Raw genomic sequence first — 27,143 nt, 5'->3', positions numbered from 1 at the left:
CACCAGCCACAAGACTTTGAGTACAGCACTTTTACTGATATTCTATATTAATGTTTTATTGACCGAGACTGGGGGACAAGGTGAAGAGGAGGAAAATGAAGACACTTTTTGTCAATTCAGACACAGAGCCATTCCCCCTGCCCCCATCTCTCACAGTACTCTAATTCATGAATGGCATTGTAACGTCATTGTAACCTTTCTTTTGCCCTAATGGTTTTGGCAGCAGCCCAAAAACTTCAGGAGATTCAATCTCTTGGTCACCTGGGAAATCCTGGTAGCATGATGTGAATGACCATTATTCCCAATGGTCTACCTTCAATTAAAGCTGCAATGTTTATTGTTTTTCTCGATAACACAATCTTACCAGATGAGTTTGACATATAAAACAGCTTCAGTCTGAATGTGTTCGACCTTGGGTGTTTATACATCGTTAACTGAAACAAAACGTTTTACAACGTGAACAACAAAATGTGTATTTAAAAAGACTAATATGAGCGTGTTTCGGTTAAGTTGAGGCCAGGTTGTGGTTAGGGTTAGGGTTACCTTGTGTAGAAGCCAATATGTAGAAATAACTATTCTTAATTTAATAACTGCCAGTAACGTAAACATTTTAACTACCCAATGTGTTAACTTACCAAACATTTTGAGAACAACTGATTTCCTGTGGAGCTAAATTGTTCGCCTTGAAAACAATTCATAGGATTTTTACTGCAATCTAAATTTCACATGAAGCCAGTGTAAATAAACCAGCTACAGGGTAGGGCTGTACCCGAATATCCGAATATTCGTTCGTTGGAGTACTATTCAGGTTTCAATTTCGTTATTCGGATATTCTTTTTTTTGGCAGTCGCGCTGTAGGCCTACTGCAGCTGCCAAATTGAATTTATTGAAAACTCCAATATCAACGTAAGAGCTTGTGCCTCTTCGGGGGTGCTAACACTTAACCATAAACGTTATCGTTGACTTTCTCCGTCTTTATATGTAGATATTACTTTTTCTCCGTTAATCTCCGGCACGTTGTTTCCATAGCAACAACAACTTCCTGTCAATAGCGCTAACTCTCCTTCAAAATAAAAGCATGTCCATATACAAATTGGAAGCCAAGCCAAATTACACTTAAGACATATACAACTGCAACGAAAGTAACAAACGCAATGCGATATCCTTTTCAATTTCAAAGAACACAAATTGGGTTATATACATTAACAAATAACTATAAAACAACAATACTGTAGAATAACAAAATGAATGCCGTGATTAAACCGAAATATACGTGTTGAAGCGGTTCGCTGCTGATTACTACGCAACCCCCCCGGAAAATGGTATTCGGGACAGCCCTTCTCCAGGGTTATATGGAAACACTGTGGAGCTTAAACTCTCAACTCCCTGTATACTTAGACTTGTAGAGCCTTACCCTAATACTTGGTAAATATCTTGGTCTAAAAGTGCAAGATACTGTAGACCAGAGGTGGCGTTAACCGAATATTTTCCGTCTATGACGTTTTTTTTTTAACAATGACAGAAAAATCTGAAAGCCGTCCGTCATTTTGACAGATTAGAACAAACTCAGAACAGCGCCAAAGTTTCCACGCAGCGGGGCTCCGGTGTTATGCCGTGTTATTATGCATGCCCTCCCAAAAGGAAATGATATCGTTTCCAAACCTAACTTTTGCCGAACAGATCATTGAAATGTCTGTGAGTACTTGCTTTACGCTGCGCGCGCTCCCGCGAGGTGCAGTGGGCATGCATAACACGGCGCTAACAGTTCACGAGCGAGTGTGCGCCCCCCCCCGCAGAGTTGTGTACAGGCTGACGGGTTATAATGGAGTTTGACGGAAATTTTACGATCCTGTCCGTCAAAATGACGGGCAGCAAAAAAGTCTAGCGCAACCTCTGCTGTAGACATAACAATGTAGGATTTGTGTGATCTGCTGCATAAAGATAACATTTTGGAATGTTGTTAACAGGTCATATCAAACTATTTTCAAAGTCTAGGGAGTATGATTTAGTGATATCTCGTGGTGAGGTTGCAGATTGCAACTGACTGAGAACCCCTCCCCAAACCCCTCGCCTTTTCAATGTTTCAGGGAATCAACAGTGTCCACCATGTTTTGTTAAACTGTTAAAAGCCCATAGCTAGAGATTGGTTTGTCCATTCTGGGATACTGTAGAGAAATGGGGGCACAACATGGCGTATTCCGTACGAGAGAAACCACTCACATGTGGATTTGACGTGTTCATTCTAGTCTAATGAATACACAAAACACACAATTTTATTTTTAGGTGATTATACATTCATGAAAAAAGTTAATATTATATTCCATTACTGTCAATACATCAAAGTTAATCCTTAACATTGAAACTTGCAAGATTCATTTTTCTGGAACCAAAAATGGCCTCTTGGTTTTTTGCGAAGAGTCCTTATTTCCATGACGATAAGGTGTCACAGGTCATGCAAACGTAAACATCAAGTTGTTTTTCTCGTTATGACAGTTTTCCCTTGAAGGCACCTTTCCAAAGAGGACATTTTTTTTCAGGATTTGCTATGGATGAGCTTGGCCAGCTGCAGCTGTCTGTTAAGGGTTGGGGTGACACAGCAGGGGGTGAGAGGGGGCCTACCAGTGACGATTACAATAAAGAAAAAGTAAAGAAGAAAGAGCATAAGGTAAAGAAGAAAGAGCATAAAGTAAAGAAGAAGGAGCATCAGGCTGAAAGCATAGTTTGCCATTCCTGGGTACTCAACCTCAGGCTGGACACTGTTTCTATGAAGACTCATCAAAATGATTGATAGGTGTTAAGTCTGCCAAATGAGTATGCAGGGGTGCTGGTGGTGCGGGTTATTTGCAGAAATGTGTCCTTGATGACACTTAACAGGCTCATACCTGCAACTGAGAATACCCTGGTGTGAGCAAGTAGTGTGCTTCAAGTGATTGGCCAGAGAACAAATAACATACTAGAGAATCCAAGTCATGCAAAAACATGACCATATAGTACTGTACAATCCCGCTGCAGTGAGTTGTGCAGAGTTTCAGATGTTGAAGTCAGAAGCACACTGCAACAGTTCTGTGATTAATACCACTGACAAAGCAGTAACTAATGATCGATTGAGGATGCTTGGATTCTAAAGACCATTTCCCCTTCACTTGCTTGCCTTTTTTTTTTTTAAAGCCATCTGATATTTTGATCACTGGCAGGGGCCATGTAGGTGGAATTAATCACTAATTTAAAGCTATAGAGCCTTCTCATGTTCACAGAACTCCACTCACAGAACGAGATTTTGAATGATGAGTGGGTTTCAGATTGACCTGATGTTAGCGGTGCGATTACCTTACGTTTCAGAGAACGTGCCATGAATGACAGTCATTTAGTTTATGTAGAGTTGTATTTAGCATGAATTAGGGCTGTGCTTCGGCACTTTTACGGTGTTGTGTTAGGCACTGCATGCATGTATGTGTCTGTCTGTCTGTCTGTCTGTCTGTCTGTGTGTGTGTGTGTGTGTGGGGGGGGGTGTGGGGGTGTGTGTGTGTGGGTGTGGGAGGGGGGCATCATCAAAGTAATTACACCACACCAAGAGATCCAGCATATTTTCTGTGTTAAGAAAGAAGATGGAGTCACCGTTACGTCACTTATTGGCTTGTGGACTTGAGTTATGAAGCCTTGGGTTTGGAATGTTGGCCGTCCCCATCTTGTTTTAAACCTGAAGTGACACTGTGAATGAGGTAAAGTTGTTACTGGAAACATGGAAAGCACCCAGAATGAGCAGCGCTGTGTGGTTGCAAATGAATAACAAGGTAGATGCACCCTCAAGCAATCCTGCTTGTATTTTACTCTAATTCAGACCATCATTTACAAACAAATACATTGTGCTTTATCCAAGAAGACTATAAACTAGGGATTGAGGCCATATTCTTATTGGAAACATTTTTAAGAAAGGAAATAAATCAAGTAAGAAGTCCAGTAATTTTCTCATAGACTTCTATGCAATCAGACTTGTTTTTAAAGCAAATGTAGACTCTTTAATTGTGACTTAGTTTACAAATAATCCATGGTGTTTTATTGAAGAAGACCATAAACTAGAGATTGAGATCACAAACGTTTTGGAACAATCTTTACGAAGGTAATAAATTAAGCGAAAGAAGGGGAATTCTCTCATAGACGTGTATGCAACTTATCTTTAAAACCAATGTAGGCTCCCCCTGCTGGCCATTAGGAACAATGTTAAATGCACACTGGCACTGACTTCACTCTACCTGGATGTTTTCCTCTAGGTTTACTTAAGTCTTCTTTTAATGTCTCATATGTTTAAAGTGGACCTATCATGCTATATTTGAATAATATAGTGTAGGACCATACCTATATAAGGCATATTTATACTTTTTTTTTTTCAAAATACCAAACAGATCATGCATTTTAGCCATGCCTCATTTCGCTCAATTTGAACATTTTTAGCTCTGTTTTTGCAAGGGCTGATTCTGTGAGAACAGCACCATCTACAGGCCTGGCATATGTACTACAGCGTCTCCAGCGCTTTCTAACGGCAATGGCCGTGGCTGTCTCCTCCTGATTGGTGGAGTTGGCCCAATAGCCGTAGTGCCACTGTCCTGACGTCAGGCCAGTGTTCAAATCTGGATCAGTTTTGATCAGATCCGTTGCAGCCCCTTTTTTAGAGATTTGGGTATGGAGGAAAATAGAGAGGGTTGTGTTTTCTGACACTTGGTGAGTTCCCTGGAACACCGGGGACACATATTCATGTATAAAAGACGTACAAAAGTGCATTTTGCATGATAGGTCCCCTTTAAATAAATATGATTATCTATTAATGTACTTTTCTTATAGACCTTCATCAGGCAAATGTCGTCTTGTATTCAAAACGTTGCAACTATTTTAATTTGTTTTGCAGGTTAGACAGGAAGCTTATTTGCAACTTTTAATCAACTCATCCCTCCTACACAAATGCCACACAGGATGGATTTGAAAAGTTGTTTCCTGCCCCGTTTACCTACAAAATGTACTGTGATTTTTAAATGAACAGCTGCCCGGAGCTGTCTTTTTTCATACATTTAACTCTCCACACATACGTCCGATATGTGTCCGTCAATGAAAACTTCATTCACTCCAAGGAAGAGAAACATGGCTCAACATTTACAGTCTAATGTATTATGCAGCAGAGTCTTTTAAAAAAAGATGATTGGAGAATTCCCAACTGAAACGCAGCTGCAACATCAAAGTGTGAGTGGGAAGGAAATTAAACGGTACCGAAATAAATAATGGTAGACTTGATGTCTTTGCTAATTGGGATCTATGGCACCCGGGTCAAAAGGCCTCCACTGTGTGAGCCTAAGAGGCTGTTATGTTAAGGGGGAACAATAACATGTTGTGCTTTGACACCCTGAATATGCATGCACGCACTTCAGGTTGAGTTGAGGGAATGGGGAGATATCAGCATGCCGAGGTTTAATACTCCATGGGTTGTTTCATCAAACGAGTGTCATAGCCGAGGGGAAAAAATCAACCTGTGTCAGACAATACACTGACCATCCTCTCCTGCTTCACTAATGAAGGCTGCTCCCCCCCTCCCCCCAAGGCTGCCAAGTATCCGGACAAACACTAGAGGGCCCTCTCCGTGGACAGCAGCATGGGCCCCCTTCTGCTGTCACTCACACTCAAACACAGCTATGCAACCATGACCTTTTCACAAACGGTTTTAATAAGACCTGTGTAACACTTCCCCTGCTACTTGTCTTTCAATAATGTGGGCTTAAGTTTTTCCATCATGTGTCGAGAATACAAATAAACTGTCACTTTAAAGGGCCAGGGAATTCAGTAAAATGCCTTCAAGAGGAAGAGGATAGTTACATTCTATTGTGCCAACTGGGCACAACGTCCATCTGTTTGCTGCTATCGAATGACAGAGTAAATGAGCTTCGGTTTCGTTTTACTAATTACCTGGCTTCCACTAATAACCGAGAAAGGCGAGGGTCATCTCAAATACAATTATAGAGTGGGGGAAAAAGCAGTAATGAGAGGGTTTTTACCTGCACACACCTATGTAATGTCTACAGCTACGGTGCACCCGGCAATTTGAGACGATAACCTTTGCGCGTCAGTGCCTGGGCAGAGCGGCATGCGTTCATTTGTGCGCCTGTTGACCCGGCTCCTCATCAACCCAATGAGCGCCGTGCAGGGGAGGCTCTCTTCGCCGCCGTGCATCTCTCCTCCATCTCCCTCCTCACTTTTCCAGTCGGCCAGCAAGCCTGTCGGAGCTCTTAACTACAAGCCCCACACTGTCTGTCTGTCACTCTGCGCGGTGACAAACTGCGGGAAGGATATCTAGCCTCTTGCCTCTGCCGTTTTTTCGCTCGCTTTCCAATCAAACGCCTTTGAATGAAACGAATTGGGACTTTTAGTTTTTGCGTAACGAGAGAAACATCGTGAAATGATGCAGCAGCAGCGGATGCAAGTCTCTTTGGTAAGTCACCGTAAACCTAACAGGTATTACTGATGGTGTTTAGTGGATGGACTTCTTCTCTTTCTCCATAGCGGGGTTTGTGTGCTTTTTTCCCCGGCACGGAGCCACGCAGCAAGTCTCCCAAAAGGTCTGCAACTTAGGCTGCTTTATTTATTCACATTTCGCTCTCCTATGTCGCAATTGGTCTCGCTTAAATGCTGCTTATGCATGCTTTATTCCCGTAAACCGGACTGCTTGTGCGCTCTAGTGCCACATTTGATGCACTAACACGGGCTCATTGGAAACAACGTATCCTGAAATGGTAAAACTTCAGAGAGACAGGGAATTAAGGTAATTTGGGTACGTGATGCAGACTTTAGAGGCTGTTAAAGGCATGAAGTTGAAACTTGGTGGGTTATTTATTGGTTTTATTTGACATTATATTGGAAAACGAATAGCTCATGCATGTGTATGGACTACCTTGGACAGCTCCGCCGCTGCCGGTGCTCGGTGTGCGGCTGAGCCGTCTGGACCGGCTGTTTTCTGCCGGGGAGCTGTCCTACCCCCGTGGTGCTGAAACAGGCTGCTTTGTCACGATCCAAAATGACTTAAAATGCTCTAAAATAACAGGAACAATCTTATTTTCACGTAAGCTATTTGTGTTTAATTGGTAAAATTGTAAAAATGTTTATATCTGTATTTTTTCAGGTTTTTACTCTCATGTTCAAATGGTTTTCGCTTTTTTTCCTTACATATATTTAACAAAATCTGCCCCAGTCTCCGGGTTATAGTTGTAGAATGTCACAGGATCCCTCCTCACTTCATGATATTGCAGTTGGCTTCAGGTGGAATGCGTTATTGTCCTTGGAATTGCTCTCCTGGAGCCACACACGCAATATGAGCACAGTGACATGCATTGTGTGTAGTAAAAGTTACCGGAATTAACCGGGCTGTGATAGCATGTCCACCTGCATCAGATGAGTCTGAGGACAGCTCAAAGACAAACCTTTGTGTCTGTCCTTTTTTGATTTTCTTCCTCTAGGTTTTGCATTTTTGGGATCAATGCATATCAGTGTGAAGCCACTGAGGTTGTACAATGGATATTAAAGCTAAAACAGTTCTTGATTAAAGGGCAACATTTACATATTTTTCTCATCAGAGTCACTCGGATGTGTTTAATTTTTGTATTTTATTTCAGTCTTTTTGTGTTAAATAAAAGTTAAATGTCATGCCTATTAGGGAAAGAGGTAGTTCGAGTGTTATAATACATCAATGTTGAAACACCTTCCCTTAATGCCTTCACATGTATCTCATCTGGATGATACCTGCAGCGCTGTTGACATTGTAGCGCTCACCTGCTGCCACCCCATCAATCTGAGGCTTAAAAAAATCTTGCGTGCAATGATGTTTAAGGAATTTGATTGCAGAACGATGACAATAATTTCTACACAGAAAATGTATTGTGAAGACACTCATCATAAAGGGGAACATGTCATTTTTCAAAATCTTTCCGGGATAATCCCCAGAACAACAGATTAAAGCAACGCAATCTGATGTTGTGGGCTGAATAGCCTCGGAGTACAGACATCCCCATTTGTTGTGCAATTGTAGCAGCATTATATGGAAACCAGATTGGGATAAAGTGCCATGAATGCTGCGGCAAGATCGTTCGCAATAATGAAGTGACATCTTGCCTTCTTATCCCAAAATGAGAATGTTCTTCCTAAAACCCGTTTTTTGTTTATTTTCCTTGCCTCCGAAACTGTTTTCCCTTCCCTTCTCATTCCGTCTGTCTCCTCTGATTAGTTCAAATGTTTATTGGCCTCCACGCTCTTTTTCCCTGCCTCCCTTTTTTCTCCCCCCACCTTCTTCAGAGAACTCCTCACAAGACTTTAAGACAACTAACGGACAACTGCTTCCTTTTACAGGTCTCCCCCTCGGAATAACGCCAAATGGATGCTGCGCAGAGCTCCTCACCCCCTCACCAACTGCTATGGAGGCATGCCAAGCCATGCAAGTGACCTTTATCGCACCATGAATGTAGGCTCTGCAGTTCAAAGAGGACACAAGTAACCTTTTCTCATTATCTAAGAAGGAGCTGTTGATCTGACGACAGGAGCCAAAGAGAGACTTTGGAAGACAAATAGACAAACAAACGAAAACACACGGGAGACAGGATGCCAAGGCGGTCAGAGGAGATGCTGGTGGATCTGTGGATGTCCTTGCTGCTAGTGTGGATTACTTGCGTTCCCTGCGTGTCTATGACTCCGATCATAGGCCCGTCGAAAAGTACACAAACTGGTGGGTCCGCAGCGGTGGCGAGCGGCCCTGGCGAAGGACAAAGATTACTGAGCCGCGCCAAGAGAGGATGGGTTTGGAATCAAATGTTTGTGCTGGAGGAATTTTCTGGACCCGATCCAATTCTGGTTGGCAGGGTGAGTGCTGTGATTGTCAGCGTTATATTAAGCTTTCTTATCGTGTGGAAACATTAATTCGGCCATTTGAATGCTCCCTCCGTTTTTTTCTCCGTCTTCTTCTTCCCATGGGCAGTGGGAGGGTTTTGGGTTGTCAAGGGGAAGCAGAGATACGGGGACAAGAGAGAGGGATAGAATGCTTTTGCAAATAATTAAACTCTCATTAAATAATGGTTCTCATTCTCTGTGTTGGACGTCCTTGAAATCCAAGATAATGTGTAACAGACAGATTTTAATGTTACTTTGGTACTATTTTCCACACAAAATGCATGTCTTTTTTTTATTTCAATCTACCGTTTTTCACCCACAATCATGTCTTTCTGACTCTTTGACTTTGACATAGCATAAGAAAAACTTATTTAGTCGGTTTTCTTAATGAATAGCACTGCGGGCTAATCCTGCGGCCAAGGGCCACCTGCTCCCTGGCCTGTGTGGAAGTGTCAGGCTGGTTTCAGGGGGTGAGGGGAGGGGACAAGCCCGGCCAAAGCAGCTTGTTCACAGCTCATTGCTGGGACTCACCTGGGGAGAGTCAACCTGGCAGTCACGCTCGCTCCCCCCCCCCAGAATATCACCCAGCCATTTTGGCATGGAACGCGAAAGCAGGCCACGAAGCATATTTGATCTCGTTCAGTAATAGCTTTCACAAACAGTGTCGTGGCGCCTGATATTTGATAATTGGTGGGTAGGTCTTTTTTGTTTATGACACGTTGCCATTGAAATATACATTGTCACCCCCTATGACATGGCACATGAAGCATAAAAGCTGAGAAAAAGAAATCACTTGCAGTCCAAGCAAACACTTGTTTATTTATTTTCCTCTCCCTGGCATTGTCATATGGCTGCATCAATTAAACATTTGCCACCATGTGGGATTTGCACCTGTGTTTTCCAAATACCATACGAACACAAAAATGCTGTTAAGTGATGCATTAATGTTTCAAGCGAGTCAATTAGGAAGCCTCTGCTGGATTCCACAATGGCTGCTCATCAAAATGCTGGAACAAACAAACACTCATCAGGGGCCACGGTGACCAAACATCAACACGGCATTTTTGTAGACATTTGAACTGCAGATGTCTTAAAACATGGCAACAAAGACTACATGTAATACCTACAAATATCAAAAACCGAGTTGTGATTCATAATTCCACGCTCACCCACAGTTTGAACACCATGCTGTGCGAGTGTGAAACGCTGCAGGGGATCGGTGGCACAAAATCAACTTCCCCTGTCATGAGGGATGCTTTTACTCAAGGTCTCTCTTAATGCTTTGCAACAAACTTGACAATATGGATAGGTTAGTCACAGGCATAAGCATCTTCCTGTTGAAGGACATTCAAGGATTGGGCGCGGGGCGGGGGTAAAAAGGGGGTGGGAAGCTCAGGATGAAGAAGAACTTGCCTTTTGCGAGGTGATGATGATGATGATGGGTTGCGTTCACTGCAAGGTTAAGTGCTCATGACTATGCCTGGCAGAGCTAAGATAAGTCCCGTGTTGAACCAAAGATGGCACTGTATTGGTTTATAAATCTCTCCCTTTTCTCTCTCCTTTTTCTCGGTGTTTCTCACGCTTGATTAAAAAATGAATCAAATGGGTGGGAGGTCTGATTCAAACGGGTCACGCAGCGCTGTGTATTTCGTAGTTTCCTGCTTTGTCTGTGCTATTATCAAGGAAGAGCAGGCCAAGACTGGACTCTTTCCACCCCATCGTTTTGTATTACCCAGTGTGCTCTGAGGTTTAACTATACGAAGCATCCCCAATCTACTGTCTGTGACTAGGCTCCCCTCAACTACACCGACACCAGAGTGAGAGATAGTGCTTGTGAGAGGGACAGAGAGGAATTGTGCCATCGATTTTTAACCGTGTGTCATTCTCGGTGCTCTCTCTCTCTCTCTCTCTCTCTCTCTCTCTCGGCGGAGGCTATTAGCATAAACGCAGGGAAGTCGAGGGAGGAGGGTTTAGAGGAGGCGGACGTGTGGAAGAGTGAGAAGGACGGCCACAAGGCGTGACAGCACCCTTCCCTTTCGCTGTTCTTCTCCAGCGCGCCGTTTTCCTGACATTGTGATTCACCGAGCGCCGTGTTTTCGTCAGCCCCCGTCAGTCCCGCGGAGCAGACATGCGCTACCTGTTAAAGGGAAGCAGGAGAGACAGCTGTGAAAGCTTGTTGCTCGGATGTGGCTTTTAAAAACCCACACGGTGTTGGAAGGGATTTGAAGGATTACTCATCACGAGCCAGGGACGCTTCAGAAATAACGTGTCATTAAGAATAGAAACGGGCAAATGGAGTGTGAAGGTAGATAGGCTTGAATATATTGCTCACACGGACGGACGGACGGACGGGCTTGGGGACACGCGTTCGCTCGTTGTTGGCGACGAGTGGGAGATAGCTCTTCAACAAGTAGAGACCCTCATGTAGGCTATTGGAAGGCAACAGAGGGTACTTTTAGGTAAAGCAGCTCTTGGTTTACCATTCCACAGCCATAATGGAAAAGTGAGACTTAAATGAGAGTCCCTAAGTGCTTAAGGTTGTTGAAGACCTTGCTTTGTTTTGGTGTGAGGCCTATACAAACCCTAATGCCATGTTTTCCCACCATTTTGCCTCTTCAATCAAAGATATTTCAATTATCCAGACATACAAAGGAGCAGATCATTTACACCAGGCCATGAAAAGCAAAACATCGCCTTAGAACAAACAGACAAACACGGAACAAATTGCTGTGTTTGCATCAAAGACAAGTCAGAATTCTTCCCTTTGTAATGCGTGGCAGATTGATGGCTTGAATATCTAACAGCCTCAGACGTAACTTTTCTAGACTCCCTTATTTACCCGACAATCATTAAGCATATGGTGTGTGAGGATTGATAATGATGGGTCCCGCTCTGACGAATTGGTGCGCAGATCTGGTAAATTGACTGATCCCTCATCCCATTGTCCAACGCTTTTATCCACCGCGGCATTGTATGTGTTTATTTCGCACAAAGATAAATGATAATCAACCATTAATATTCATCAATTCAGGCTTGCACTGCAAGATTGCAAGGACTAACAGCCAAACAGAGAGGAAAAAAGGCTTTGATTATTGATTCAGCAAAGAGAACGGATATGTTGGCAAGAAAAAACCCTTTTTGTCTTTGTGTGTGCTGAGAGAGAAATACAAGCGTCATTCTTCCAAACAAGCTGTTTGACAGGAATCCCAACAAGATGGGCCAAAGTACTTTTAGATAGGTGCAGTAATGGAGGTCCGCAGGGTGTTTTGGCTTGAAGCAGAGGGGATAGTCTGCAGTTTAAGTGATGTATGCTTTGTACACCTCTACAATTGAAGACTCTTTTCTAGAACGGACTTTCCTGAGATGCTGTAATCCTTCTGCCCCGTTTAGAGGTCAACTCTAAGTATGTTCCTTGAGAAAACAGGTGCCCTTAATATGTATGCATGCATTTTCTGAAACGTGTTGCTCTTTCTTGTCTGTTTACCACCTCAGTAAATCATTTTTTATCTGGGATGTTTAGTTTTTTTGCCCCAACGTTTATTTTTGCTTTGTTACCTTCTGCACTTTGGACTGCTGGTACAAGATGTGGGATATCAGTCTATAAATACTGAAGCAAGCTACTTCTGCTCGGCTGGATTGCCTCGTTCTGTCTCTGTCCCCCCCACCTCCACCTCTCTCCCCTCTCTGTTTCTCTGTAACTGGGTGATTATAGAGAGACTGACTCTTGAGCTCAAGTAAGCTCGCCTCCGGGGCCGATGAGGTGTGGTAAGATGACATTGTTCAAATCTGTCCATGTGTTCGGCTCTGGCAATGCGAGGCAGCAAGGCAAAGCTGGGGTGGGATTGAGTCTTGACTGCAGCACACTCTCAGGTTCTCTGCCTTCCACAGGACAGACTGTTACTGGTTTACAGACCAGATGTTGATCCCAGTTCTTGAGTTGTGTCAATGTGTTTCCCCCTTCTGATGTTATCAGCCCAATGGATGGGTGTTATCAGTGGTTATAAGAATCATAGATATGGGTTAGAAGTGGCCTGCTAAGCCGACTAGTAGGGTCAGAAGACCGTTATGACCTTTTCACATGGTTGATCACCATTACAGATACAATAAATCACACACCTCTAGCAGCCTTAGTTATTCTGTTGGGAGCAAAGGTGGAAGTAAGGTGCCTTAGAGGAGAGAGCACCAATGTCTGAAGGTGGAGGTCAGGGTGGGTCAGATAAAAACAGAACAAGAGCGCCCAGGAGCATGGAGTTTGTGAACATTGAGATACCAACCTGTTTTAGGGTACGTTACGCAACAATTTACACATTTGAACCCAAAACCATGATTTTTTCCAAACCTTGTCAAGGAGTTTGTTGCATAACTCTAACCATGTCATTTTGTTTGATTTCACAACGTTAACCATGTGTTCCCGGGACCGAAGTGGAGCATCATATTTCCTCTCGTAGGGCTATACAGGGCTTTACAACATTGCGTAAATGGGTCCTGACAAAGGGTCCGTATATGAGAATAAATTGTTGACCCCCTTCTTTACGGAGTAATGTCAATGTGGCCTTTGAGCAACGATAATTCAACCTTCATTTGCATTAACCCCTTTCTAAGAAGCGGATATCTCGCTGTGCCTTTGATTGATCGATGCAGAGTGGGAGTTAACGAGAATATTACCCGAATTATTGCCAGTGATTGATAGCCATTATGACACATACATTATAAGCATTGGCTCGGTTATAATACATTGTCAAATATAGCCCAAATTAGACACAGTGAGAGGAGGTGAATCAGAAAGCTGTCAATAAACCGAGGAATGGAAAATCCCGTCTGTATGTTTGTTGGACTTCAATTCGGTTTCTCACACCCACAGCAGCTCGTGGAGATGCAGCTCTGTAATCTCTCTTCAGGCAGCACCACAAAGATCCGTATTGAGCTGCAGTCTAGCAGCAGCTCCTCTGTCTCCCAGCCCTTAGATCTCCATCCCCTCCTCTTGTGTAATTTAGAAGAAAAAAAACATGCTTACATCCCTCTGTTCTCTGCCTCCACCTCCTCTCCCTGCTCTGTCACCGCGCTCCACTCTTTCCCCCGAGGCTCACCTGTACAGTATATCACTGGTGGTGCCGGCAGGGCCATTATATCAATGGGCCATGGTCACAGTCTCCCTCTTCCTTTCCAATCTCTCCCTCTGTCCGTCCCTCCCGGTCTGTAATAAAACACAGGGCCCGGCGGTGGCTCTGATAGAGATGTGGGATCACATTAGTGCTGCCCTCCAAGAGCTTGACAGGTTTTCTATGTCTTTGTGTTGTCGCCTGGTTCCCATTAAGAAGCAGCGTATGTGTGTGTGTCGTACAGTAGTCCAGACGGCAGTGCTGTGGACTCAAATGAGATGAGCGGACAGGCTCAGATGGAGTATATTTAGATGGTAAATACAGCGTGTCCGTGGAGCTTTATAGCTGGTGTATCTTTGCAAACACTCACTGGTGTCATCTTTTTTGAAAGATTTCTCCCTAAACTGCTCTCTGTGTGTTTTGAGCAAAAATTGCTGCGAATTCTGTTTGTGTTTCCAATTTACCAGTGACCTTGTCCTCGCTGGCGATATTGCTTTGAAAGCCATTGCTCGTATCTTAAATGTTATTGCTACTTTCAAATCGGCAGATGATTTTTTCGAAATATAATTCCGTTTCCCTTTTTCATGTCTATTTTCCGAACACACTCACACATATAAACACAACGTTCCGTCTCTCCTCTCACATGTACCTAGTCACCGCTCTGCATTAAATCACACAGTGTATTTTCCTCCCTGCGTATGACCACGAGGGAGCTGAAATCATGTTGCAGTTCAGTGTATCGCAAGGAGGCACATGACGCGTCTCGTCCGCGATCCCTGGAAGCTCTCTTGTGTACATGCATCAGCTGCAATTATAATTTAACAGGAAAGCACATCCATTCGCACGGCTTCAGAGTCCCCGAGCAAAATAACAAGCTTGCTGCTATCACTCACATCTGTGGCTCAGCATGATTAAATCCATGTCGTACAGTGAGAGGCTCGGGCGGGGGCCACTTTCCTGAGCTCCTACACCCGAGCTAATTCAGAGTAAATGGCCCCTTTATGGTTTCACCTTGGACTGCGCCGCCGCGATTATCTCAATCCCATGCTGCGGTTTGTCAGTCAACGGTGTCAAACTCGTATGGCGAAATTCCTGAAAAAAGCCCCCGCCTCTCATTAACACTCCCCTACTCCCCACCCTTTTTTAACTGCTACTCTCATCTCCTCCTGCCTCCCTCACACTCTTTGGCCTGGGCTGCCTGTGCGGAGGCGGAGCGCTTAGCAGGCTAAATCATCTGGCGCTCTGCCTTGAACTTTGCTCTAACTAATTTATAGGAATGAAAGCAGTTCACCTCAAACGCTTGGCCCGTGCGCCACTCGGGCTAAATTAGTTTTCCAAAAAAAGGGCGGGATTTGTTTATACTTTATTTGGATTATTTATGTCAAAAAGCATCAAGAGATGCATTTGCAATTTAACAGGCTTAAGCCACTTGGCCTTTTATGTCTTGAGCTGACATGTAAATGTTGATATGTCAGACAAAACACCAACCCTTGTATAATCGCGTTTCGAGACGCGTCGTTAAAGAGTCGGACATTCTGCTTACTTATGAATCCAGTCAAAACACTGGCCCGAGCATCAGCGGCTGCAAATGAGGTTACAATTATTCAAATCAGATTATTCAAATCAAAAGATTATGATTATCTGAAACCTTCTAATTGGCCCGTGCGTCTAACATGGAAGTCGTGGGCACAGAAGCAGCAGCTCAGAGATTCCTGCTCCGTGTGCCAGTGTGCTCTCTCGGAGCTCCATGTTTGGCTGCGCTCCCCAGGAGGCTTCCTCTCCTATGGATAGAGCCCAGCGTATATGTGAAATGCTGCAGGCGGCTGCAGGAAGCTTATCCCCGTGCCTCTGCTCCCATACACGTCCCATCCGCCAAACTGGGACTGCCGGAGTAATCTTGTTAAGAATGGGTGTTGTTATTGTGCAGCTGGATGTGCATTTGGCTTCACGGTTAGCTCGGAGCACGTGGGCTGCAGAGACAATGGGGAGGGAGTTTTGGATACAAGCGGGGGGGGAGTGAGTGCCTATTTCTGGCACTTGAAAAACGCCAGTCCTCCACCATCTCTTGACTTTCCCCTCCACATAATAACAACACGCACGGTAAACAGTGGATGTGACATTTACTTGAAGATGGGTGTCTTCACCTATAACAGGTATTAAAGATGATGATTATCGTCGGCGTGGAGCGCAAGGCGGAAGGTTGCTCACCTCAATCATTGAGTTGACAATAAAAACACACACACGGGAGAAATCAATGGTTTCGTCATTTGCTCTCTTCTCCCTTCCTTGACGCATCCACTCCTGACGCTGGTATCTGGCTGCCAACAGACTGTGGCTTTGACCTTTCTCACAAATGAATTATTTCGGTTTAATGATCCCTTCTGCAGAAAGAACAAAAAAAAGAGAGCTGAAATAAAAGAGGGGGAGATGTAAAAGGGCACCCACACCTTATAGACTTTTATTTTCCCCTCCAACCTTGCTTTCAGTCTGCCTGTGAAGACACCTGTATCCCTCTAATAAAGCCTCTGCCTTGTGTTTGCGTCTCCAAGGTGCATGTGATACATCTAGCCCGAGCCTTATAAATGAACCGACTTCAAGGAGAAAATCCTCTGGATGTAACACGCAGGTGGCGATGATGGAAACACACGCTTCTGTGTGTGTGTGTGTGTGACACTTTTTTTCCCTTTTCCACCAATGTTTGATTAATTCTTCTTCTTTTTTTCTGTCACATCAGAAAAAAGAGGGAGGGAAGTGGAGGAGAAGGTGGGGGGATGCATGAAAAATTCAAAATGTTATAATATAAAATCCAGATGAATCATGAATGCTTAATGGGAATCAGGAGCCTGAACGTGCTGGATGTTAAAATTGTCCTCAAAGAATCCTGGTGTGAGTGCTTTGTCTGCCAGCCACCGCGTGCACAAAGATGGACACGGCACGTTACGTCGCTGCGATGGCAACGAAATGAGGTGTTGGGGGACGACGAATAGCGGATGCCAGAAACATGTGAAAAGCTTTTCGGGGAGTAGAGGCCGGCTGTTATCGAAGTCTGGCTAATTGCCTCTATCCTAGCCGCGATCGCGTGTTGTTGTGCTCGTGGATCGGACATGCACCGACGGTCCGTCTGATGAAATATTAACAAATCTTTGCTAACACACGGTCTTCTCCATTGTGTTTTAATGAAAGGCAGAGTTCCAAGAAAAACTTCTGCTATTATGAATAATAGAACATCCAATTAGTGTAACATCATCGCAGATGAGTTTGATAAAAGAGCTGTTCTGGTCTAATGTGAGGAGGAGTGTGAACATTTAGTTAAGTTATCAAAGTGTTTGAATGTGGTCGGGCCGCGTGGGTCAATTGCTTATGACTCGGCACTGACGTCAGACAAGGTTAAACTTAAGGGAGGTTTTTTTACGAATAATCAAAAACGGAGCTTGCATTTTTAACTTATTTGATTAAAAAGAACTGCTAACCATAACATTGAAAGAAACATTCAACACAGAAAATTGCACACATTTATTAACATTGTATCAGAACTGATTAAAAGATTCTAACTGATTCTGTTCATTAGTTAAGCCCATTCTTTTGGGCAGTGTCCATGGGCGTTCTTTTGCCAGAAATTGTCATTTTTTGTGCTGCCAATTTTGAAGACTACACATAATATATATCATGGCAGATCCTGTCCACAATCACACATGCCATGCTTAGCAGATTCGTCTGAATTTTCATCGACATCGTCACCTTGAAAAATCAGCTCCAAAGCCTCAGCTGTAGTAAACTTCCTTGCCATACCTCAGTAAGACACTAAAAGAACGTATTCCAACTTTTATTTTGTTTTCGCACGTGGAATTATACCAGCTCTCGTTTCAGTACACAAAACAACGGAACTGACTCTGAATCCGATTGGCTGTGACTGCATCCACTCAGAGTGTCCGAATCAGAAACGTGACTCTTACACTATTTACGTCACAAACAAAAATGGTCGATGAGAATAGACCTATAAAACATACAGAAAACGATAAGCAATGCGCCAGAATCAAGGTGAAACTATCCGCATCTTTTAAAACTTTACGCACATTCGTTTCACCGAAATAAGTAAACGTCTCTCAATGAAAAACTTAATAGAGTTGTTTAGTGCCGTTTCTGTAGTTTAAGAGGAAAAACACGGCATGTCTCTTACTCAAACAGTAAGTGTGTAAGTAAAAGACGCTTTGAACACAACGTGATATTTGGGATTGTATACGGCCCCGTGGGTCTCAGAGGGGTAATAGGATTTATAGTACAGTTACAGACGGTTCTTTTCCTTGTATGTGTAGCCCTAATTGTCAGGTTGAGTTGCTAAGGGTTCCTAAAATGGAATTTGATATAACTCTGCTTAGGTGCTGAAAGTGCTGAAAATATATTTGAAAAAACTCAACAGCAATGCCTCCTTAGTGAAATCTTGAACTTGTTACTCAAGATAATCCACAGAGCTTGTTGTGAGCTGTTTCATAGGAACTACTTCTTTATCTAATAAAGAAGGTACTTATCTCCAACTTTAATCAAAACAATCCAGATTGATAAAAAAGTAATACAGGTAAGACGTTTGGATTCCACTCAAAATGTCCAATCTACAAAGCTATGTTGGAACAATCAGCTTTATATTGGAAAGAAGGCAGAAACTTCTACCTTTCTATATTTGCAATATTTGGCAATTCACACCAAAACTAGATTGATAAAGAGTACTACTGGTGAGAGGTTGATTTTGGGGTGAACTGTCTCTTTAGGTTTGTACTCCAAAAAGCGTATGCTACCAAGCTAGGTGACAGCCACTTACTTGCATTTAGAAAGTGTTAGCCCAGATTGCTAATATGTGACCTGCTCCATCGAAATCAGTCGCATTGACCCGAAGACACATTTTGAGTTGTATACACTGTTGGAAAGAGGAGATTCCTAGCTTTCTAATGATATCACGATTGTTTTTGTACTCCAAATATTAAGCAAAATATGTCACATTATATAATGACTGTCACCGAGTCATCTTGAGAAAAAGCCCTTCAAAGTTTCCTCTTCTCTGGAATCCATCAATCTGATGGAGCAAATGATCAAAATAGTACGGAGGGAAAATATTTTCGTTTGGATTACTGGTCTGTGTGTGTATACGTGTGTGTGTGTGTTTGTGTATTTTCGCGTTTGTGTGTATTGTGTTTGTTTCCCGGGGAAACCACTCACGAGAAACACCGGCTGTTGTTATGCCTGCTGTGACGTCAAGTTACTCCGTTCTCCACTTGTAATTATTCCGTTACAAGCTTCAACGTTGTATTTATCATCTGAATTTGCCGAAACAAGTTTAATATTCTGAAAGCCAAGACTTTGTTTATTTGAAATCAGATGAAAACAAACTGTAACGGACCCTGCCGTGTTATCTATGATTACTATACGCCTTACATTCATAATTTCAGCCGGAGGGAGGGGGGGCGGCGCTACGGAACAGCAGAGTGGCGAGTGAGAGCTTCCCTTTACAAGCTTCAAAAATGTATTTATCGTGTGATTTTGGAAATAAAAGTTTCATATTCTGAAAGGCAAGACTTTGTTTATTTAAAATCAAACAAAACACCCGAACCCCGAAAAACTATTTTTTTACGCAAATCCACGTTTATTTTGAAATGAGCCGTTGCGACTTCCGACTGATTTGTATAGAGCGGGTCACATATTAGCACTGATTTACACTAGATGGAAGTTTCCACCTTGTTATAAGAACACCTGCTGAGACTTTGGCAGCTCTTTCACACTTACGGCCCCTACACACGGCGGCGTGCGTTGTCGCTTGCCGACGGGCATGTCTGAAGCTCGACCAACAACCGATCACCTGAATCTCCCGCCCCGGACACACAAGCAGCGGTTTGTTTGGCTAGAGCTTATACTGGCATATGATTCGATTGGCCGACGCTTCCGTCGAAGCTTCAAAAGTAGAACATTGCTCTACTTTTGCAGCGAGCACCGCGAGAAAAGCTACGCTTTGCTCCCACAATGCAGTTCGGCGAAGCGTGACGTCACCCCATTCAAAGTGAATGGGCAGAAGCGTTGAAGCGTCAACGCACGCCGCCGTGTGTAGGGGCCGTTAGTATTGTGTCCAAATGACTCTTGGGACTGAGCAACAGCTAACCATTAGCCCAGTAGCTATTTAACTGTCTGAGTGGTCATTGGAAATGAAGTGAACACATTATTTTTACTGCTCGCTCACACATCATTTGCACCAATCCCATAACACTGCTGACACTGTCATTCACAACTAAATGGGATCCAATTGAGAATACTACTGTCAAGGGCACTGCTGAAGAAAAAACTCAAATTGACTATTTTTATAAATGATTGACCAAATGCAACATTTTTCATTTCACTTCAATTTTAAATAATAAAAAGCTTTTTAATAATTATAAGTAGCAACCTAAGTGGCTGTTATATAATAGAGCTATCCATCTTCTTAGCTTATCCTGCTCAGGGTCACAGGAGGCTGGCACCTCTCCCAGCATGCACTGGGCATGAGGCGGGGTACGCCTTCCAGGCTGCCAATCTATCACAGGGCTCTACACACATTGACACCTTCACACTCCCATTCACACCTACGGGCCATTTAGAATTTCCACTTCACCAGTTAACCTGCATGTAGCGCCACAATGCTGCTTTTATTAATTCATGGTATTTTTAGCATTTTCTCAAAAATAGAGTTGAGTGGCGTTACAAAAATGTAAATAAGAGCTTGATTTCCTTTTCAGAATTTAAGAAGGTTGCCAACAATATTATCCTTTGAGGAAATTCTCTTTAGCAAGAAATGGGGCGAAGCCTACGAGCTAGTTCAGGCAGTCAACTCGAGCACCGTGACGCACCTCGTCCCTCTTACAACCAACCAAACACATTCTCCTAAACATGCCGCTCTATTTAAGCTGCCAGGTCTTCCTGCCACTGCTGTGTTCACTTGCTATTGCTACGTTCATGTTCCTGCTGCTGTGTTTCATGTGGCTGCTACTTGCCTGCCCCACCACCACCCCAGCTCCACCCCAGCTCCACCCCAGCTCCTTCCACCTGTAGGCTCGGGGGATAGTTATCTAATCATCACTCAATGTTCTTTGTAAATCTGTGGAGTGATGAGGCCCGAGCCTAGACGCCAAACTCAAACTATATGCTGCTTATAATAAACATATTAAGAAACACGTGAGTTGTCTGACTGAAGTGTACTTAAAAATCTCACAAGAACGAGGAGCCGTCTCTTGGAGAGGGAACCCCCTGCTAGTCTCATGAGAAGAAGAGGGAACACTCTGCCAAATGGCACAGTGCCCTTTCATGTTACTTTCTGTTCTTTATCTGTGTCACGACGCTGTTAGCTGATGAAGACGTGGGAAACATGAGGCAGCGATTTTTGAATGGCTCCACAGATCTCTAAATGGTTTTTCATCCAGGGTTGTTGGAGATAGGGGGGAAACAACCTGGGCCAACCCCAAAACCATTGTAGCCTCCATCTGGATGGAGGCAGTCACACAGGTCCTCTTTTCCCTCCATCTCAATCTGTGCGGCGCTCCCAGTGTTTACAGAAGCCGCTGCCCGCTTGAATCACCACTTGCCAAGATGTGGCGTGCTTATCAGTGTCTTCTTTGCACACGGCGGCACATAAACACAAACACACAGGCGCAAACACACGTCTCATTGAGTGGCCAGATAAGAAAACATGACATTATCTTTTACCCGTGTGAGCACACACAAACGTGTCCGCAGTCAAAATGCTAATGTCATATCTGCCTTGATGACCTTTTCCTTTTTTGTTGATGCCCGGTGTTTATTTTTATAAATACTCTGCTGATATCCTTGGATGTGTAATTACCCCGCCGCAGAAACACGATACCTCTTTATTAGTTTTCAGACAATGGCCTGCATCGTTCCGCTGAGTGCTGTGTGTGTGTGTGTGTGTGTGTGTGTGTGTGTGTGTGTGTGTGTGTGTGTGTGTGTGTGTGTGTGTGTGTGTGTGTGTGTGTGTGTGTGTGTGTGTGTGTGTGTGTGTGTGTGTGTGTGTGTGTGTGTGTGTGTGTGTGTGTGTGTGTGTGTGTGTGTGTGTGTGAGGCTCTTCTGTCGTCCTGTTTACACAGCTGAATCCTACAGTACACCACAGTACAGGCTGCTGCTCACACACGCCTACAAAAGACAACGGATCAAGTGTGCGATTCTATTTATATGTCAACAATAATATCCATAATATGCCATTTATTATCCAGTTATTCATCTACAGGAGCTTCTCAGGAGAGATCACGGGGGATTCATAAACGGATCAACAAGATAGATGAGAACAGTATGAAGGGATTTAACCGATCGGTATTACTACAGCATCGGATCCAGACGAAAATCCGATCGTGTGTGTGTGTGTGAACATACACAATGCAAAACCAGGAGCGGGATTCCTGCCTTTGTTGCATCAGTGGCGGTGAGCAGGGAAAATGCATGTCAGAGAGGTTTCTGCGCATACGTAATGGGATCCTACTCTGCAGCGGCTCTGCATTTGTCGATAAGGATCACACTCCCCAGGTTCGACTCCGGGGATTAGGGCAGAGGCCGTTTGATCATGGTGGTTTTGCATAAGAACCACAAAGTCTCCTGAATCCTGTAGCAAAGGAGCTGACTTAGCTAATTGGGGGGGTGCTGCTGCGCTCCGGGACGGACACTCTGTGGCTCCGCGTCGTGTCCTCAAGATGCCTTTGACAACGCCGCAATTACAGTGAAGTCAGAGTGCTGTGGTAATGATGCTTTCAGAGTGGAGGGCTGTTTTTGAGTTATGCAGCCAATTGACATTGGAACCACGCTTTCAAATCAAGAAAACACACATACACAGGGACTGGATCATGTGTAGGCAACTTATCCCAATCACAGCGGGCAATCAGACACGAAACTCAAAGTATATCTTGTACGCTCCGAGTTGCGGTCCCTCTAGCATCCACATCAGATGCACACGCGCTTAAAAGCAGCCAACGCAGCAAAAGCAGAGAGGGGTGGTGCCAGTTACGGAACATAATTGCTACTAATGACCATTAGGAGTTTGGTTTTCATCCTCCAGGGGCTGGAGAAAAGGCCTTTCGTCTTATCAGTTGATTAGAAGCAAATAGAAGGGGCCGGTTCCTGCATATTAAGTAAACAGGGGGCTAAAATGGTGTTACTCTATCAGGGGGAAAGCCTAATGGAGTGTTGGGAGCTCATGCTCGGCTAAAGCAAGAGTTCTAACAAATGGACAACTGCTCACAAACCCCTGCTGCAATTGTCACTTATTTCTCCAGTTATAATTGTATTCGTAAAAAACAAAAACTGAGATAAATCGTTCTATCAGCTCGAGGCCTGGACTTTACTTTCCCGCTCCTAACGGCGGAGCGCTGTAGACCTTTGTGCCGCTCTGCAGTAAAGGCACTTATGTTTTTCCAGCAGCAGTGCTGGCATCCAACTGTCAGCGATGGCAGCACATTTATTTTTTTCCTCTCTGTGGATTCATTTGCATTATGCAAATGCACAATTGATATGGATCTTCTCCCCTCCGTTGAACATTTTGCACAGCAATTTGCCAAGCAAGTAATTACTTATTGATAGAATGATATTACACAGGAAATTGTTGTATAAAATGGCAAACTCATTGGTGGCAAAAAATAATAAGAATAAGAATAATAAAATTAGAAATCATCAGTTAAATGGACATGAGTTACGGAAGCTTGAACTCATCACTTTTGTTCCCACTGCGCTCTCTTCACCGCCACCTGTGGTTGCTCTCTGGGCTCCGTGGATTTGTATTTTAATTAATTCCTAACATTATTAAATATACAAATTCACTGTTTCACCCGACTGCACTACGCAATGTTGTCGAGCCGCAGGAATATCAGCAATTATCCATATTGTGATGGAATATTTACACCGTGTTTGTGTAACCTGCATGTCACATTGTGTCTCCACCAGCCGACAAAGCCCCTTTTCTCCGCTCTTTAGAAAGAGGGCTGGGAAACAAAACAAATTCATTTTTCTGTTTAATAGATGATACATCCTATCAAAACAAGAGCAGTGTAATGCAAACTGGAAATATGACTTTGCAACACTATTTTATTCAAATGGACGTGCTCAGTTTGTTTCAACACGAAATGCACTGTTATGAATTATAAATCAAAGGCTGGATTAAAAAACTGGTTGAATGTATTTTTTTTTCTTATATATATTTTAAAGGCCAGTTTTTAACATGGTAACCAGGCAACATCAAAGGAGCCCCTGTATGCTTTTTGTGGTTTTTCGCTTTCCTGTAGTGTGTTATATAGTTCTTTGTGCATGTAAATGGTCTGCAAAGGCTAAAATCCCTGTGTTCCCTCCAGAGGGAGTTTCTCTGCCACACACTCCCCCCCTGCCTGAAGTGCTTCCATTGGACTCCTTTGTTTACTTTTGTAAGATGGTGACATCACTATGTAACATTCGCACTTCTATCGGCTAGTGCTCCAACACATTGTATGTGTAGGTAGGCTAAGGGGTGGGACATGTCTTATCAGTTGACCAATCAAAACAGAGCTTGACAGCTAACCAATCAGAGCAGACTGGGCTCTGGTTTCAGACAGAGGGTGAGAAGAGGTGCTGCAGCACAGGCAGTATGAGCAAAATAAAGAGCTTTTTGAACATTAAAACATGGAGACATGTCACAGGAGAGACACAAAATACAAATATGAACCTGAAAATGAGCAGAATATGTTTATAGCATTCAAAAACATGCAGCGCTTCAACACTGTGACCTCTAGGAACCTTGAGAAGAAAACAAAAATATAACTCCTGCAAAATCAGTGTTAACTTCTGGAAACATGACTCATTTTGATTATCTTTTCATAATGACCCTTATCAGAGTTATATGTCCCTTTGTCTGTTCCCACCTTAATTGCAGAAAGAAATGATCTCCACACACTGTGTTCGCTTCAGTTCCATTCTGCCTCTAATATCGAGCATCTCCAGAGATTGGCACCTGGAGGAAAACAGAAAAAAATGTGCCTGTGTGCAGCTGCATTTTCTTCCTCAGTAATCGAATCCCTCAAAAGGGGGCCATTTTTCTTCATCTCCCCAGGTCCACAGGACCTTTAAACAGAGCAAGGCACCAAAAGAAGGCGCCATACAACACAATTATAATTCCAATATAGTCTTGTAAAGAAAATGTAAACAGATAGCCAGGCTGCAAAAGCTGCCCCCATTTTCCCAGAAGACTGGTAATAAAGTAGAAAAGATGTAATACTGGAAGAGGCTTTTTACCCCCTGTCCTTTTCTCACTCCAGAAATTGAAAAGTGTGGCTCGCTTAGATGACGCTGGTACAAAAAAGGGAGATTTATGGGAGATTTAAAGGGGAGACGGCGAGCGGGTGGATTTTAGCAGAGGCGTTAATGCAGTTCTGCAAATTAACTCTAATGCACGAGTATTGATAAGAATTAATGGTGGTCTGCATTGCTGGTAGAGCCCCCTCTTTCTGTGCATGTTTTGTCAAAGGGCTTAATTTCAGAGCCCTCCACACTCTGACAGGGGACACAAAGAAACCACCGACCCCCCTCTGAACAACAGCAAATTGGTGGCAAATTTTGATTTGGAAGAGCGTGCTGCTTTCACATCCCGTTTTTCATCCCTTTCCATAGTTTGTTCCTCTCTCTTGAATATTCTGTTTGTTGTGTGCTGTCTTGGGGGGTAGCATTTGTTTTATGCCCGAATTAGTTTTTTCTCTGGTTTGCTCTCCAATCATTGGAAGGCAGAGAAAACAGCAGTAGGCTGCTTATGATAATTTCCTGGCAGTGGTTGAAACTGGCCTAATAATAATTACTGGTAGTGGGAGCTGCATGGGCACAGCTTAGGGCCGTGTGTGAGGATATATGGGACCAAATGTCTTTCTGCTGCACTCAAGCCACAGCAGTCAAGGCACTTCAGACCATCTATCATTTATAACCTCAGAAAGTCTTGTAACAGTGATGTGAGGTCAAGAGTGCAGTTTGCAAATCAGCATTCATGGATTTTTTGCTGTTTTACAAACCGTTCACACTCCTAAACCATCAAATATTGATGCTTGGTCAGTGGCCCCAACAGTCAAACTATGATGCTCCAAATACCTCTCTAGCGTCAGTTTTGAAAGAAACTCGTGGTCATAGTAATGAGTATAGACGAAAGTGACTCTAAAGAGTGACTAAGTCCACGTAGGGAAGAATTCATAGTGGATGATTGGGTATAAAAACTCAACCTTGATTAATTTTAAGTTACCTAACTCATGTAAAGTAAACACAGTGCCCCTAGTAAAACCATAACTTGTAGATTTAACCCCTAATCTAACCCTAACCCTAATATTTTATGTGAATGTATTGTGTATTCTCTTTTTAATTTGTGTTGTAACATTCTTATCCTGCTAGTTAACCCCACCCTTTCAAAATGTAAGAGTCATCTGACTCATCTTTTTTTGTTATCAAACTGCAAGGACATGTTTTGTATCCTGATATCCTGTTACATCCGTTACTCCCCAAGCCTGGAAACAAACATACTTATTGTGAATGAAAACATGTTATTTTCAGTAATCTTAGCAAGTACTTTCATTGCCTCAATCTAACCGAGTAGTAAAGTACTTAACTTGGTTTCTGTTATTAGCATATCATAGAAATCCTAACCCTAGCCCTTGCATACCTAATAATGTAAAATACGTACATATTCTGAATAAAACCATGTTCTTTTCCAAATCCTTACCAAGTCATTTGGTTGCTGCAATCTTACCAAGTAGTACTTAACTTACACCATGTACAAAACATTGTACACAAAAATAATGCACTAACGCTATACTCAGTGAGAAATGACCCCAAAGAGTCCTGACTAAATATCCAGATGTGACGAATTGACAATGTAACATTTTATGTAATGTATTTCGTAAATGTTCAGCAGTTTACACATTTAACCATGACGACCATAGTCTGCCGATGTTCTGAGCCATGGGGCCTGTGCGGAACATTTCCTGGCGTGAACTTTAGCATGACTGTGCGAGTGCAATCTGGTCCTCACTTAGCCCGGAGAAGAGGCTCCTGGAGATGGTTAGTGGGATGAATGTGGCTGGCCGCGCAGTTCCCCACAGAGCGAAAATCAAAGAAAGAAAG

General features: G+C 43.3%; 1 protein-coding gene across 1 annotated transcript in view; it reads left to right on the top strand.

The window, feature by feature from the left end:
- The first annotated feature begins 6,283 nt into the window (after positions 1 to 6,283).
- Positions 6,284 to 27,143, top strand: part of cdh8 (cadherin 8) — a 119,926-nt gene continuing 99,066 nt past the window's right edge. Inside the window, 2 exon segments of the mRNA XM_034132751.1 lie at positions 6,284 to 6,469; positions 8,377 to 8,883. Of these exon segments, the coding sequence (XP_033988642.1) occupies positions 8,626 to 8,883 (258 nt within the window). The 5' untranslated portion in view covers positions 6,284 to 6,469; positions 8,377 to 8,625.

This window comes from Trematomus bernacchii, unplaced genomic scaffold, assembly GCF_902827165.1.
Source record: "Trematomus bernacchii unplaced genomic scaffold, fTreBer1.1, whole genome shotgun sequence".
NCBI lineage: Eukaryota > Metazoa > Chordata > Actinopteri > Perciformes > Nototheniidae > Trematomus > Trematomus bernacchii.
The sequence above is the reverse complement of the archived record's forward strand: the minus strand, read 5'-3'. Positions and strand labels throughout refer to the sequence as shown.